Genomic DNA, 15,103 nt, shown 5'->3' on the forward strand with positions numbered 1-15,103 from the left:
GAATGCTTTAGCACTAATGAGTGTTACTGAACTTTCTCAGCTGTCTTTTATTGCTCTGAAATCATGTCTTTGCAGTGTTTCACATCTCTGTGTAATAGAACATAAGGTGGCAGGAGACCAATGCATTTGCTGATCTGATCACAGAATGTTCCAGTGCATCTGACCAGTATCCAGATGACTTTACCACACTGTTTCTGTTCTAGCTATCACAACCAAGCTGGCTTATTGTCCGGTACACATTGCACGGTTTTTGGGTTGTCCCAGACGAAAGATGACCAATCGTGTTTCGATTTCTGTGGTTGTGGCTCCTAAACGGCGGTCCTGTGTCGTAAAGTGAGAGAGATTCAAAGACGGCTGTTATAACGGTGTTGCGACCAAAGATAGCCTGCGATAATTTTATATCATAACAATACACATCACTCACCGTGACCCTCATGTCATTCCAAACCCATAATACTGCGGTTTATCGTCAAAACACAAATGAAATATAATAAATAAAAATAAATAAAAAATTAACTCGAATATATAGGCTTCCGGTGTTACTTTAGCCGTACAAAAACAGCCTGTTATGGTGGTTGATATTACAAACTGGTATTTTATATATTATTTTAATTTATTATCCATAAACACACTGGTTTGTAGGGAAATAGTTTTAACGTTTACTGCACTTTGTTATTCTTATAGTTATTTAGGCCTACCCTATTGTGGATAATGAATCAGAAGTCACAAAATGAGATGGATAAAGCAATTGTATCTCCTAACAAGTCTTATTTTAAACCGCTCAATTCCAATGGATTAATTTTACAATGCCTTCATAACTTTTTTGGATCTTCTAATACCCGGAGGGACAGAAACCTCTCAGGTTTCATTTACAATGTTTTAACTTGTTTTTCGAAATATTAACCAATGTCTTATAGGTTTGGAATGACATGAGGGTGAGAAAATGATGACAGAATTTTCTTTTTTTGGGGGGGGCGAACTATCCCTTTAATTCAAATTGGTGGTCATTCTGTGGTAAAATATTTTTGTATAATGATCGCTAATGATTATTTTTCTTACGTTACACTTTGTAGCTTGCTTCTTTATACCAGTAGTTGCATTTCAGTGATGCAAATCTAACCGTTTTAAAGCTGCAACCAATAAGAGCTAGCCATTCATCAACAAAGCAAACCAGTGACCAATCACCATAATCCAGTAATGAAAAGAGCAAAGCAGCAACCAATCAGAATTAGGCATTAATCAAATAAGCAACTCAGCACAGCTAGAGATAGGCTGATGTCATACAAGACACTGCTCTACATGTATGTGTGTAATAGATGTCTATTCTCAGCTGTTGTGTATATATACTGTACTATGAGAAGCAGCACACACTCACACACACACACACACACACACACACACACGCATACATGTTGGTTGCAAAGTTTGTGTGGTGCCTCCCAGACAATCAGGTTATTTAAACAGCTTGACCTACAAATAGAAGGGCGCTTTCTCTCTCTCTCTCTCACACACACACACACACACACACACTCGTGTGACGGAGGGGTGAAGGGAGGTACTGGGATCAGAAAGGCTCTGCAGCTGTGGGTCTACGTGAGTCCTGGCAGGGACACACTCTCCCTCTCTCTATCGCTCTCTCCCTCCACCCTCCCTCCCTGGCATCTATTCCTTTATTCTCCTCTTTATTTTTCTGTTTCTCCGTCTCTGTCTAACACCTCCCCCTATCCCCCATGAGACCTTGACAATGAGAGATGTTTCACTTTTTGCTCGATATCTGAGACGTGTGAAAGACAAGCAGAGGCATGGGAACCGAATACACACACCAAACAGAAAGAGCAGAATTTCATTTTGCACAAAATGCACAGGAAATTGAAAGCACAATATTGCCAGAATGATCTCTTTTGAAAGACGTTTGTGATATAGGACAATACAAGAGAATAATCTAATAATGCATGAGAGTGTCTGTCTCTGCGGATGTTCCTTTTTATAATGTATCCGGTCACACTGACAAACGTTTAGTGTGTGTGTGTGTGTGTGTGGATATCAGCTCTGTTTTAGCCAGATACACAGTGGCCATGAACCAGCCCCGTCTATCCCACGTTCCACCTGCTAGACATACATCACCAAGACCATCTGTGGCAGTCTGCAACCTGCTTCCTCAACTCCACACAATAACACAGTGGGTTTGTTAGTTTGTTTCCTCGGCTCATGTGACTTTTACAAGCTAAATATTAAGTTCCAGCCAAGGTCAGATGAAAAGACTCAAAGGAGAGGGAGGAAAAACAGAGAGAGAATGAGAAAGGAAGAGGGCAAGGAGGGCATGCAGATTGCAACAATGCATATGATAAAATGATTTCAGTAGAGAGGAGTGTTTTAGCAGTAAGTTCACCAGTATATGATGTGACTCTCTTTGTTTAAATACAAACTTGGTCTGTACTGCCACTTTGTGGTCGTAGGTAGTATAATATCTGATCATTTCTCTGTTTGGAAATTAGTTTTGACTTCACTTTGAAATATTATTTTTAACCCTCACTGTGTGTATATATATATATATATATATATATATATAGGCCTACACCTTTTGTATTTCTGGTCAGTTTTGAGCTTATAAATCTGATCAGTAACGTCTCATTTATCAGTGATTGTTCCAAAAAAATTTTAATGTTACAGTGTTTAAATGTTGTTACTACATTCACCCCCTTTTTTATTAATTAATAAATTGAGAAATTCTTTGAAATTTCAAAAATATACCCAAATGTACATTTCATGAAAGGAAAGGTAGCTTAACGTCTGATTTAGGCAAATGCTCAAAGGGCATGTTTATTACAGTATACTGTCACTTTTGGTAAAATCAGAGAACAGGTAGATGGGTGTGAACCTCATTTGCATGTTAATGGAATATTGGTGACAGTTTATTTTATAGTCTTAAACTCTATAATTTAACATTCAAATTTAAAACGTTTATGATTTTACATTTTGTCCGTTTTTTTTTTATTGAAAGTATTAGCTACTTGTGTAACTTTATAAAACATGTGCATGAGCATATGTATGTAATGTCGCTGATGTTTTTTTAATGTATATGCAGTTATGAAGTTATAGCCTGCTAATTAGTACAAGATTTGTGAAAAACATTACATTTTTGCTATTTTGTTTAAGTTCTTTTGTTAATTAAATATTTACTTTTGTTAATTAAAATCTCTAAAGACTGTATATTTCTCTCTCTAACAACAATTGATTATTAATATTATTACTATAGGCTACCCGTTATTACACTGGGTTTGCCTTAAAAGTACAAATTACTGTACATGCTGCAAATTAAACATCCAGTACATCACGTGATGCGTCTACCTGCTTCGTCTCCCAGCAGATAGGCTAAACATCACGTGATGTGGTGGATGCGTTTATTATCGTGACGTCACTCGCGCTCACCTGCACACCTTTGACTGCCGTTACTAGCTTTAGAGGATTCACTAAATAAGTGTAACGGGTTCAAAGCTGGGTAAGAGTTTAGACAACATTTGTTTTAAAGCGATTTCAACACTTTATTTGAACTGAATAGATTAAACTAGGTCATAGGGATGGAGAAATGAAGCCTCTTGAATCTTTGAATCTCAGGGCACTGACTGAAACGTTCGCTCCCTAAAACTAAATAGTCCCACAATGCACCGTGAAAATGAAAACCAGGGAGCATCGATGCGTTCTCTTAACGGAAGTTCTGAAGCGAGAAAAATAAATAACGTGAGCAACAGCACTAGCTCTGTATATTTATATGGTCGATACATTTCTATGCTGTCGAATATTAATCGACCATTTCAACGGCTACTTGTAGATGTAAGGAAGTGACGTCTTTGGTGAAGTGGATTTGCTTATTGAAGAGTTAAAGAAAGTTATCATGAGCACTGTAATGTTTGAAGCGGGTGTCATAACAATTGTCATTAGACCGGGAAGGTTTTAAAACGAGCGGTTCATTCATAAATCCGTAAAATCTTACCCTCATGATGTTGGAAAAACAAACCGGACGATCTAACGCAGCACCGAAAAGGGGCGGGGCTACATAAGGTCTTTATATATATATATATATATATATATATATATATATATATATATATATATAATACAAACCATTATTTAATTATATTTCAGCATAAACATACATATACATAATATAATTTATTTATTAGGGCTGAAATGTTGCTCGTATATGTAACCAGCAAATTATCATAATGTAGGCTACTTTAAATAACATTACAAATATTATATATTATATAATATTATATATAATTAATAATATATAATTAGAGATATCAGTTCTGCTGTTGTTCATAAATACCAGAAGTGATGTTGTAAAATGAGAATGTCATGTCGCCGCAAATCATCAGTCATCAGTGTCCAAATGTGTATTGATCCAGGGTCCTTACTGTCCTTAACAGTGTCCGAATTCATGTACACCGATTAAAACGCACTCTATGTAAACACTTGTACTGCACTCCAATGAAAATGTATCTTTTTTGAGGGACCATAATGGCAGTTCTGACTCACTTTCCCTATGCAAGATAAAATATGAAAAAAGAAGAAAAAATACTTTTGTATACTCCCCAGATGTGTCAGGTGTATGTTTTTTTTTTTTTTTTTTTTGGTGTTCCATTTGCCATATTTAAATTGCTGTAAAGTCATGACTGCATTTCAGATTCTATGTACCACTACACACTTATTGAAAAATGCAGACTGTTGATATGGTTCTTTCGTGACTTGTTATTTAGCTATGTTTAGCATTGAAAAAACATGCTCACACTAACTTGTTTTTTGTTTCGTTTTTTGTGAAAAGACCAACTTAAAACACTTGACAACTATTTTTTCTTTTTGTGTTAATTTCTTATTGACACTTTTCTTCAGATCAAAAAGCAATTAATGTTCCTCACAGTGTCTCCTAATGTTTCTCATAGTCTCCCGTCAGTGCTGAATTCTCTGGATCCAGGGGCAAAACTGTTTCATCAGGATTGAGCATCACTCATCAGGTAAATTTTTGATTATTTACTGTGAACTCGGTTCAGACTCTGTGCCCTATGCAAGAAAAAGAGGGTTTTTTCCTTTGTTTGTATGTTAAGAACATTATACTTCCCTAGATGTGTCTGGTGGTGGTATTGATTTCTTTTAGAATGCAACTTTTGATATGTAAATACAGTCATAACGACAGCACTTGTCATGTTTTGTACCGCCACATACTAATCTCAAAGAAAAGTCCACAATCCTTGTACTGTTTCTGTGGTTTCAGAGATCAGCCGCAGTTTTTGTTTTCATCTTGCATTTATTTCAGCGGTCAGTTTGACTTAGAGAGAATATTGAGTCTTGGTATCAACAAGGAGGGAAAGTGAAATGCAACAACACAGATGATAAAATGATTGCAGAATGATGTTTAGTTGTTTAGTCACTGTTTTGTAAAGCACCATCTCAAATCTCCTCTCTTTTATTAGGGGTTCAAGCGAGTAGTGCTGAAACCCTATTGTAATTGTAAAAAAAATGTAATTAGGCTCAAGTGTCTTATATTGTTGGAATCCTTGGCTCAAAACAGACAAAAATGCATGTCCTCGGTTTTGATCGTCGCTCAGGCGAGTATTTTGGATTTTTTGAAAAAAATACTTTTGTGATTGTCAGTAATTATTAAAAAAAAGTCAAAATCTCGATTCATGGTCTCAAAACGTTTGAAGTGGGCGGAGCCACTTTTACTAAAATGGCTATAACTCGTGAACGAAATGAGATATTTTCACCAAACTCGAAACACCTGTGTACAGGCAAAAAAAATTGTCGATTAGATTCTTTATGGCGCTATAACATTAAAACATGAAAATAGCTATAACCACCGATTACCGGCTACATGCGAGAAGTAGCGGTACGCAAGAAAAAGTGCAGGTACGCTTAAGAGTAAAATGTAGAAGTGCCGGTACTGCGTATCAGTGAGTACCGCCCCACTTCGAGCACTGTTTGTGGCACTATAACATGAAAAACATGAAAATGGCTATAACCACCATGAAAATTGGCATGCAGTGTCTTTGTCTAAGGTGCCATGATTGTATTTGAGGACATTGGTGCATCTAAAAACATGGCCGCCATTGGCCAGTGAAGTTTGAGCACCTATTAGACCAGATTAACGGAGGCCGATTGGAACGAAACTCGGAGGGCATGTTTAACTCATACTTCTATTCACATTTTCACTTTCAATATTATTTTGATGATATCATTTATATTAAAAAAAAAAAAGTTTATATATATATATATACATATATATATATGCTTGCATATTTGCAGTCTTAGAATCATTTTTATTCTTAAATTTGTTGGTCAATAGTGACATTATCTTTCCATCTTGTGTTTATTTCAGATTTAAGTGTATTTGCATTTGTAGGGATTTGTGAGAGTCTCAGCATTGCACTTTGGCACAATACTTGTACATCCAGCGCCGGTCTCTGGAAAAACATTCAGAAAAAAATTCCTTTAAGAATCAGAATATGCAGTTTCACACATCATATTTCCATCACCCTTTACACCGTCTACTTAAAACCTTTATCAATATTCAAATTAACCGAATATTTCAGAGAGGAAAAAAAGAGAAGGTTTTATTCTCTCTGAAAATATTATAAATCTGCTTCTTGAATTTTGAAACTATTCATCTTTATTTTGCAGCTGTCTAAAATCCTTAATTCTGATTGGTCAATCATGGCATTCTGCACTATATAATGACCACGGTCATTAGTGTAAAATAAACTTTTTCAGGTGCTTCCTGTTGAGGTTTATTTATTGATAATCACTATTGCTGCTTACTTAACATTAACAATATTCATGTTGTATTATTGTGAGGAGCTGTACTTACTCGTGTTTATTTTCGTGGTAGCTTTGAGCACCCACCAGGTAGTTTTGGTTTGGCACGGTCCAGTGAAAGGCCTCATCAAACCAGTTCACATAAGTAGTCCACTCGCAGTGAGCAGTACAGTGGCCGTTACTTCTACAGCAGTGAAACTGCCACCTGTGTGGAAAAAATGGTAATGACGTCAGCTCAGGAGAACTCGTGCAAAAAGTCAAAACCAGTCCAAAATCAGAGCTCACCGTCTGTCCTCGTGCTTGTTGTTGTGGTAGCTGCTCATTCCTGCAATGATGTGGTGTTTTGGACACTCAAAGTTTAGCACTTGGTCAAAATCATTGGCGTAAGGTGACAAGAAACAGTCTGAAGCAGAGTTAAAGGTGTCTTTACAGCCAAACTCCCACAACCTGTCCTCGTGGTGATTATGATGTTCGCTTCGATTTCATTAGGCACGGAAACAGTGAGGGACAAATTAATTATAACTTGATTGTTCTGATTATAAATAAGTACTGAAGTATTGCATTTCATTATGACAATGTTACTATTAAAATGAAATATTGACTCTTATTCCTTTCCAAACCAAATATGATACTTATACTAAATATGCCCACTTTTTCTGGGGTTACAAGCTAAATAAATAATACATAAATATATATATTTATGGCCAATAATATCCATGAAATAACATCCACGTGTAAACTGCATATGGGCACAACTATATTCATTAATCTATATTTGTGTGGACCACAGTGGCTCATGATATTTTGACTTTTAAATTTAGTAATATTTTGACACAGATCTATACCTATTCCGAAGTACAGGCTGCTTTCTACTCACCTCTTGATGTAGGATATTGACTGTCCTGGAGGGCACTGAAAATTTAGAGGTTGATCATAGCTGTTTTCCCAGAGTAACTCTGTAGAGTTTGATTCAGACCAAACACTTAACAACAAGCTAATCTATTGATTTATAAAAACAAACTTTCTTTCTTAAAGTTTCTCACCTTGTCCATTGGCCAAGAGACCCGTCAGCAGTAGAAATAAAGCCGATCTCCTCATGGTGTTGTCAAATTACAAGACAACTTAAGACAAACCTACAGCTTTTATAAAGACCCCAGGACTTTTGGTCACATACATAATGCAAGGTCAGTTTGTTACTTCACAAGTGGGATCCAGTCATGTTTGAACAGGTGGGACTGATTTGACCTTGTTAGGGTGATTTCTCAGGAACAGACCTGCTGTCCTTAAAAAAATAATCTTTACCTTACTTTACCTTGTTTTTATTTGCCAGCACTTATCATCCTTGAGAGTAAAGTAAGTAAGTCTTTAAAAAAAGGATCACCATTTAATTTTGAGTTTTACATATATAAAACACAAACCTCAAGTTCAAGTTTATTTTGGGAATACATGGCCACTTGGCCCATTGTTCCACAGAATCACAATAGCATGGCAGATGCTCTTTTCTTCATTCCATGGTAAATATACAGTGCCAATCTCCATGCATACTCCGAATCACAAACATGTGACACATCAATACAGACATTACTAACAAGAGCGAGGTCACCCAAATATTTCTTACACAGATCCACATACAAGGAACAATCATACAACAAATGCTTCTCGTCTTCTATCACAAGAAAGATTTCTTCAGAGTTAACTTATAGTTAAAGATTCTCGATCTGCCACTGGAGTATTACTCCATCTGCCTGTTTCTATAGCTAAATGATGACCTGAGCATCTGAACAGGAACAGTGATCGTACCAGCTGTATGTTATACAGATGCAATGTAGCTCTCCTCTACCATCAAGGACTTGCATTGTGAATATTTATTCAACATTTTTTTTTCTAGAACTGATGTGTACCATGCATTATGTGCTTTATCTCTCAATCGCTGATTCAGAATAGATGTGAATGTTCTTAAAATAGTTTGATCTTCCCAGACACTTGAAAAACCATAAAAATGCAACAGAACTCTAATGCAGGAAACCCATGTTTTATACCTACTTTATCTAATTGAAAAGCATGTTATAACATTTTCTTGGATATAAGATCTACCTAGAATAGAAATCTACTTAGATCACCCAAAAGAGCTACATTGCTCACACTTGTACTGATGCACAGTAGTTTTTTTACAAAAAGATAACTGAACATTTTCAGTACACTCCACTGGCCCAAAGCCCCATATCTCAGATCCATAATACAATATGGGTGCAACCATGTGGTCGAACAAATACAAAGCTTGGTTACAGCTAAAGCACAAACCTCCCTGCCATTTCTGCTCCAAAATATCTTACAATTTATGCCAGATCAAATTAAACTTATGTTATTGAAACTGGAGCATCCTTTACATAGTTCAGCCAAAGTGACTTGCATTACTGTGTTGATTTGTTCATTTTGATCAGCCAGTATAAGGACATTTTATCATCTGTGGAAAAACTGTACATTATCCGCCTTTAGCAGTAAACATAGATAAGCAGAGCTATGTTAAATATTACTATGTTATATAAGCAGAAGAGCAAATATTACTATTTTAGTTTTCTGTTGGGTGCTTGATTTGAAAAGCTAAACTTATGTATGTTTCCTCAGGAAAGGCTAAGGGTTGTTGCACTGAGAGAAGATAAATATATTACCTCACATAATTTATTGAAAAATAATCAAATAACCAGTTTTGTTAATAACAAATAATGAGACATTCATTAAGATGGATTTATTCATTAATAAAAAAAGAAGTGTGGTGTTAAATGTGCTAATCATGGCATATTCGGTGTGAACTATGCATTAATAAGTTAAATAAGTGATCGGTAAAGTAAATATATTGTCTACTGGTACACTGAAATCATTAAGACTAGCACTCAAATACAGTGTTTTTGGGGTGCTTTTGGTTGCAGGTAAAATGGATTTTGCATATTCAAAGTGTTTAAGAAAGATAATTCACACAACCTTATGAGCTGAGCAACAATGTGACAAACTCACTAACATTTACTTACAAAGTCATACAGTTTACATTCTCTCTCTCTCTCTCTCTCTCTCTCTCTCTCTCTCTCTCTCTCTCTCTCTGTTTGTCACACATTTATGCATATCAATGACATGAGATATGTGTAGTATGTGTATTTGCGATATCTCTCAGAGGGATGTTTCTTTAGGGTCTCTGATCTCTGTGACGGGTGGCTGGAATGATAGGATCTCTGTAAAAGTGTGACCTGCAAAGTGAGAGACAGAAACGACAATGAATCAGAACGAAGAATCGAGTTCTGGTTCTGCTGCCTCCGGCATTATTGAGCTTATTATCTCACACCTCTCCCAGCTAACAACCATATGTTCTAAATATGTTTTGGTAATGTTCCTGTTCAGTTATGAAAATGTTATTTCTAAACGTTCAAAACTGTGTAAAACAAACACTGTAAAACAAAAAATAAAATGTTTTTTCTTGATTATGCGAACGTTAAAGGAAAATACCAATTTATCATTTTGCATTCTAAACATTCTGAAACAAGTAGTTACACTTAAAAAGTGTAAGAAAATTATCAACTAAAATGCTTCAGATAAAAAAAAAAAACATTCCATGAACAATGAATAAATGACATTTTTGTGCTAACATTTTGAGAACATTATTAATGATCAGGTAACTTAAAAAAAAAAACATTCTATTAACGTTACTGGAAGAACGTTTGTTCATAACTTTGAGAGATGACTTAGCTGGGATTATTCTTCCTTAACCTCAACGCAAAGAAATGAAACCTAGCAATTCTCTTATTTTAGTTATTAACTGTCAAGATCTCATACGTTTCCATTGCTCCAGAGGCAGTTCTGTGTTGTCCATGGAGTGGTCATACGGCAGGGCCTCCGTCTCTTCCTCGGGTTCTCTGAACTCAGTAAACAGGGGGAGCTCAAGCGCCTCTGCAGCGCTCACACGTTTCTCTGGATCCAGAACAAGCATCTGCTCCAGAGCACTCACCGCTGAAAAACACACACATTAAACAAATAACTCTTAGATAAACCTTACAATTCATCCATAAGACTAGCTATGTTTCCATAGAATGGTCAAACCAACATTTGAGATGCTGTGCCTTGAAATTGGTCCACTGGTTAATCACAACCATAGCTGAGGCAAAGTCAAGTACGTTTTTTGTGTGTGTGTTTTGAGGGATTTATTCGGTAAATGTATTTCCATTGTAGTTAATGCACGTCTTCTTATCAGATACAACAACTGTCTGCCTCAACTGATTGCATATTCTTAAAAATGTGCAAAAAAACAACAACAATGTAGTTTTTTTTAATGCGATGTCCCAAAATGTGCACAAAAAAGGGTAGATGGAAATATAGCAAAGGAATTAAATAGCTTACCCTCTGTGCTGGCTTTGAAGAAAAAAGTGTTTAAGTCTTTCTTTGGTACTTTAGGTAGACCTCTGATGTAGTTTTTGGCCTGTATGGATGGATTAAAAAAACAAGCATCGATTGTGCATTTCCATGTGTAAATGTATGTAAAGTAGTGTTTCTTTTGATCTGTAATACACTCACATCTTGGCTTTGTAGCTTCATTATGAAATCTGGTGCTGGGGTTCCTGTGATTTTCATGATCTCTCTTAGCTGGTCCAAGTCTACAAGTCTATGTCAAGGATTCAGCGAAAGAATAGAGACAGTACAAGCCCTTTTCTGCTGTTAAACCTGTGTAATCTCTATTGTGGATAGAAGTAAAGCATTTTGGGTAAAAGCTATGTCAATTCAGTTGTTTGTAAATGGAAAAATGTGCCATGAAAAAACAACATAATTTTTCCATTAAGTTAAAGCATTCGGCTAATCATCAAAACACAAGCACGTGTGAAAGCAGAAATTGTTTCAGTTACATAATGAGGAAAAAGATACGGTCATTTCCTTTAAAAAGTGGCCTTCCAAGCAACATCTCCGCCATGATGCAGCCCACTGACCAGATATCAACTAAAACAGAAAAAAAATGTTTGATCACATCAGTCAATAAAAGTATGTACATCTCTTATCAATAATGAACAGGTGTTGCGTCCAAAATCTGACATTTATTTTGTCACACACTGTTTTTCGCCTACTATATAGTAGGGAAGTATGCGATTTTGGATGCAGCCCAGGACTCTAGTGTGCCATTGTGATGACCTACAGTGCCATCTAGTGGTTAGGATGTAATAACTACACCTGTTTGTGAGTAGTGCATCCAGTTGAGGATAACCTCAGGTGCTCTGTACCAACGAGTCACCACATAACCCGTCATTTCTGAATCTGCCTGACGTGCGAGTCCAAAGTCCAGGATCTGAACACATTTTTTTTACACATTTTAAGATTTTTGAGGGGACCAATATTTGTAATCTTACATTAAAAACTCCAGCTTTTGAGGAAAGTTGATGTAGACATTCTTCATTTATATTGCACCATAGACCGAGTTGGTTTAATACCTTCAGCTCACAGTCCTGGTTCACTGCCAGATTGCCTGGTTTGAGATCCTGAGGAACGACAACCAAAGTACACATTTACAAAAAACACAAGTAAAGACTAATAATACATCTAATAAGAAAATAAATAGCTCCTATTTAGTACATATAAAGAAACATCAATACACGCCTCCATACATTTTCTCAGAGAGGAGAAAAGAGAAGGGATGGACAGAGGATGAAAGAATGTCAGGGTTGAATGAAGTGGTCACCCAACCCCCTCTGTGCATCTTATTAAACTCTCAGAGGTCACATACCCTGTGAATGATCCCAGCTGAATGAATATACTGTGGGAAAAGACCAAGACAGAGAGATTTATAGTTACCTCAAAACTATAAAGAAGCACAGAGTGTTTCACAAATGTGATTGTGTGTATGTCTGTGTCTAACCTTGAGACCCCTCAGTATCTGATAGACCAGAAACTGCACCCTGTCCTCGGATAGTCTCTCCATTTTCATCAGCTTTCCCAGATCAGTTCCCATAAACGGCATCACCAGGTAACTGAGAGAAAATAGGCATTACCTGCTGTTCCACTGTTGGTCTGTAATGACTGAACTGTACTTTAATAAACGTTTAATAAAGTACTTTAGTACTTTAATAAACGTTTGCTAATGATCTATATTATGTTAGTTATTATTGTTAATGGTGCATTTTCATAAAAAAGGTACAAAAGCTGTCACTGGGATGGTACCCTTTAAAAAGGTTCTAATATGTACCATTTAGGTACTAATATGTACTTTTGGTACCAATACCTCTTTAGGCACAAAGGTGTACCTTTTTAAAGCGTACCGCCCCAGAGACAACTTTTGTACCTTTTTTTTTTTTTTTCTGAGTGTAGTGTAAAAATCTAGTACATTTATAATGTCTACTTAAGAGCTTAAAGAATCAACTCACAAATCCTGAAATCTGTCCAACAAGATTTCCGAGGTAAAGACGTCCAGAAGCCCAATAACCTGTACAGTTGGTTAGAATTAGATATTAGGGAGCATGAACAACGTTAGCAAAGTGAATATAAAAATCTGACTTCTCACAGAGATAGAGGCAAAAACAGTAAGGAAAATAGTTAACCTACATTCTCATGTTTCATGTGCTTGAGGAGTCGTAGCTCTCTGTAAGCGCGTTTGGCGAACAGTCTGGACTGGAACGGCCGGTGGAGTTTCTTGATAGCCACACGCACTCCTGTCTTACGGTCAATGGCGGAACTTTGGATAGATTGAAAGGAGTAAGATCAGGCCTTGACACATGTTCTTATAACACTTTACATAAGATTACTGTAAAGTGCAGTGAAGTAGACTCCATCCATGGACATTATATGTAGTCATTTTGCTATGTCTACGTCTGGACCCTAAAATGTGGTCAGCAAAGAGGTTGTGGATCGAGTGTAGTGCGCAACAGGTTCATTACTCAATCTGAAACTTGAGCAACTTGGACAAGTGAAGAATCTATTAAAGTGGAGAGCCTTCTGAAGACCAACACAATGTCTTTAATTCTGCAACTTCTGCTTGTTAAACGCAGACAATGGCATCAGCAGGGAGGCTTTGTTACGCGACCTCTTGTCTTGCAAAGAGAGAAAAGTTTATAGAGGTTTCACAGTTTCGCCCAGATAAGCCATGAGGCCAGGAAAATTAAGAAAACGGTTGGAATTGTATGACATAATTAAAAAAACAAGGCCAATCTATCTGCTTTCGTTCATTGCACAGCTTCCTTTAGACATATCCTCTTTTCTAATTAAGTTACAGAGTTAGTACTGCATTCGTTCAGCATGTAAAGTCATTTTAACAGCCTATAATTAAACAAAAACGCTCGATTTATGGGGAGTTAAGGGGCTCCAAATAAAAGTTTTGGGGGTGTTAAATCTATGCATTTTCATAAAACTTTCTGCAGCAACAAAAGTTAACTTTATAAGTTAGTCGGAGCGCAACAGAAGTTGCGTTCGCCTGAAGTAACCATAGCAACAATACGCCGCTCGAACGCATTCCTTTTAGAATATGGATATTATTTATGGATTTGTAAAATATTTGTAGAATATAGGCTAGGTTACCACAATCTTTAAGAAAGCTTTGTAGCGCAAGACGAATCTTTGCACTAAATTCCGAAAACTACGAAACAGAAATTCTTTTTAAAGTCGACCCCCTGACGTGAATTGAATAATTCTGACACTTTAAAGAATTATGAACTTTTAAATACTAACAATATACTTACCAGACCGTTCCGTATGCTCCGGTTCCTATCTGATTAAGATCTCTGTATCTCTCCGGCACGTCCCAAACGGTTCTGTTAATGTCCTGGCGATAAAATCCTGCCCTGGTTCGCAGTGACATTCTCAGAGGTTGTTGAAAGTATATCTTTCTGCCCTTTTTACGTTCTCATTTTTAACCGAGAATTTTCATTTAAAAAGCTCTCACAGAAGAGCGCAAACGGAACGCAACTTGGTAGAGCAGTGGCAGATGTGGGGGCGGTTCAAAGTTTCCACAATTACGCACTGGAGACACGCTGAATCCACACTAGAACATTGTAAAGTTGCTTTTTCGGCATGCTATCATATTTGTAAATGAGGTTTAACGGACTCCCTTTAGTTTTAAAATAAAGTGATGGGTTTCGGGGAAAATAATTAGTTTTTATTAAGAGCGTTGGGTGAGGGGCTGGACATGCTGGTGGCTCACAATGGGAGAAAGACGCATCCAGTCCCACTGAAACCGTTGAAGGCAGTAACTTTGTTTAAAAGGCATACATGAGACCAGGAGGTAGGGATATTAAGGGTAAAGTGCTAATAGGATCAGAACATCTGAACAACA

At 36.7% G+C, this 15,103-nt stretch overlaps 3 protein-coding genes across 3 annotated transcripts in view; 1 reads left to right on the forward strand and 2 right to left on the reverse strand.

The window, feature by feature from the left end:
• Window positions 1-4,600: 4,600 nt before the first annotated feature.
• The window catches only part of LOC311081911 (scavenger receptor cysteine-rich domain-containing group B protein-like), a 51,358-nt gene continuing 40,855 nt past the window's right edge, over window positions 4,601-15,103 (forward strand). Inside the window, exon 1 of the mRNA XM_084112601.1 lies at window positions 4,601-5,015. The gene's annotated coding sequence lies outside the window, so the exon portion shown is untranslated. The remainder of the gene's footprint in view (window positions 5,016-15,103) is intronic.
• LOC311081928 (hemagglutinin/amebocyte aggregation factor-like) lies at window positions 6,349-8,015 on the reverse strand. The gene is made up of 5 exons (XM_084112619.1): window positions 7,857-8,015; window positions 7,691-7,769; window positions 7,099-7,287; window positions 6,866-7,018; window positions 6,349-6,461 (listed from the first exon to the last, which is right to left on the reverse strand). Exons 1-5 carry the CDS (start codon window positions 7,909-7,911, stop codon window positions 6,416-6,418), a joined length of 522 nt encoding a protein of 173 aa, XP_083968745.1. The 5' UTR covers window positions 7,912-8,015; the 3' UTR covers window positions 6,349-6,415.
• mapk12b (mitogen-activated protein kinase 12b) lies at window positions 8,233-14,870 on the reverse strand. The gene is made up of 12 exons (XM_084112602.1): window positions 14,511-14,870; window positions 13,381-13,510; window positions 13,203-13,261; window positions 12,698-12,809; window positions 12,566-12,595; window positions 12,273-12,320; window positions 12,016-12,130; window positions 11,716-11,787; window positions 11,371-11,450; window positions 11,197-11,275; window positions 10,636-10,809; window positions 8,233-10,052 (listed from the first exon to the last, which is right to left on the reverse strand). Exons 1-12 carry the CDS (start codon window positions 14,627-14,629, stop codon window positions 9,976-9,978), a joined length of 1,095 nt encoding a protein of 364 aa, XP_083968728.1. The 5' UTR covers window positions 14,630-14,870; the 3' UTR covers window positions 8,233-9,975.

Source organism: Abramis brama (assembly GCF_963993115.1).
Source record: "Abramis brama genome assembly, chromosome: 4".
Taxonomy (NCBI): domain Eukaryota; kingdom Metazoa; phylum Chordata; class Actinopteri; order Cypriniformes; family Leuciscidae; genus Abramis; species Abramis brama.

What these genes read in the sequence shown, in the direction of transcription:
- LOC311081928 (XM_084112619.1), bottom strand. Translation starts at nt 7,911, where the DNA reads ATGAGGAGATCGGCTTTATTTCTACTGCTGACGGGTCTCTTGGCCAAT. An exon ending in TCAATATCCTACATCAAGAG is followed by an intron (nt 7,288 to 7,690) that starts GTGAGTAGAAAG and finishes ATGAAATCGAAG; the next exon opens with CGAACATCATAATCACCACG. An exon ending in TACCACGAAAATAAACACGA is followed by an intron (nt 6,462 to 6,865) that starts GTAAGTACAGCT and finishes ATGTTTTTCCAG; the next exon opens with AGACCGGCGCTGGATGTACA.
- mapk12b (XM_084112602.1), bottom strand. Translation starts at nt 14,629, where the DNA reads ATGTCACTGCGAACCAGGGCAGGATTTTATCGCCAGGACATTAACAGA. An exon ending in AGATACTGAGGGGTCTCAAG is followed by an intron (nt 12,596 to 12,697) that starts GTTAGACACAGA and finishes CTTTTCCCACAG; the next exon opens with TATATTCATTCAGCTGGGAT. An exon ending in GATGCACTACTCACAAACAG is followed by an intron (nt 11,788 to 12,015) that starts GTGTAGTTATTA and finishes TTTCTGTTTTAG; the next exon opens with TTGATATCTGGTCAGTGGGC.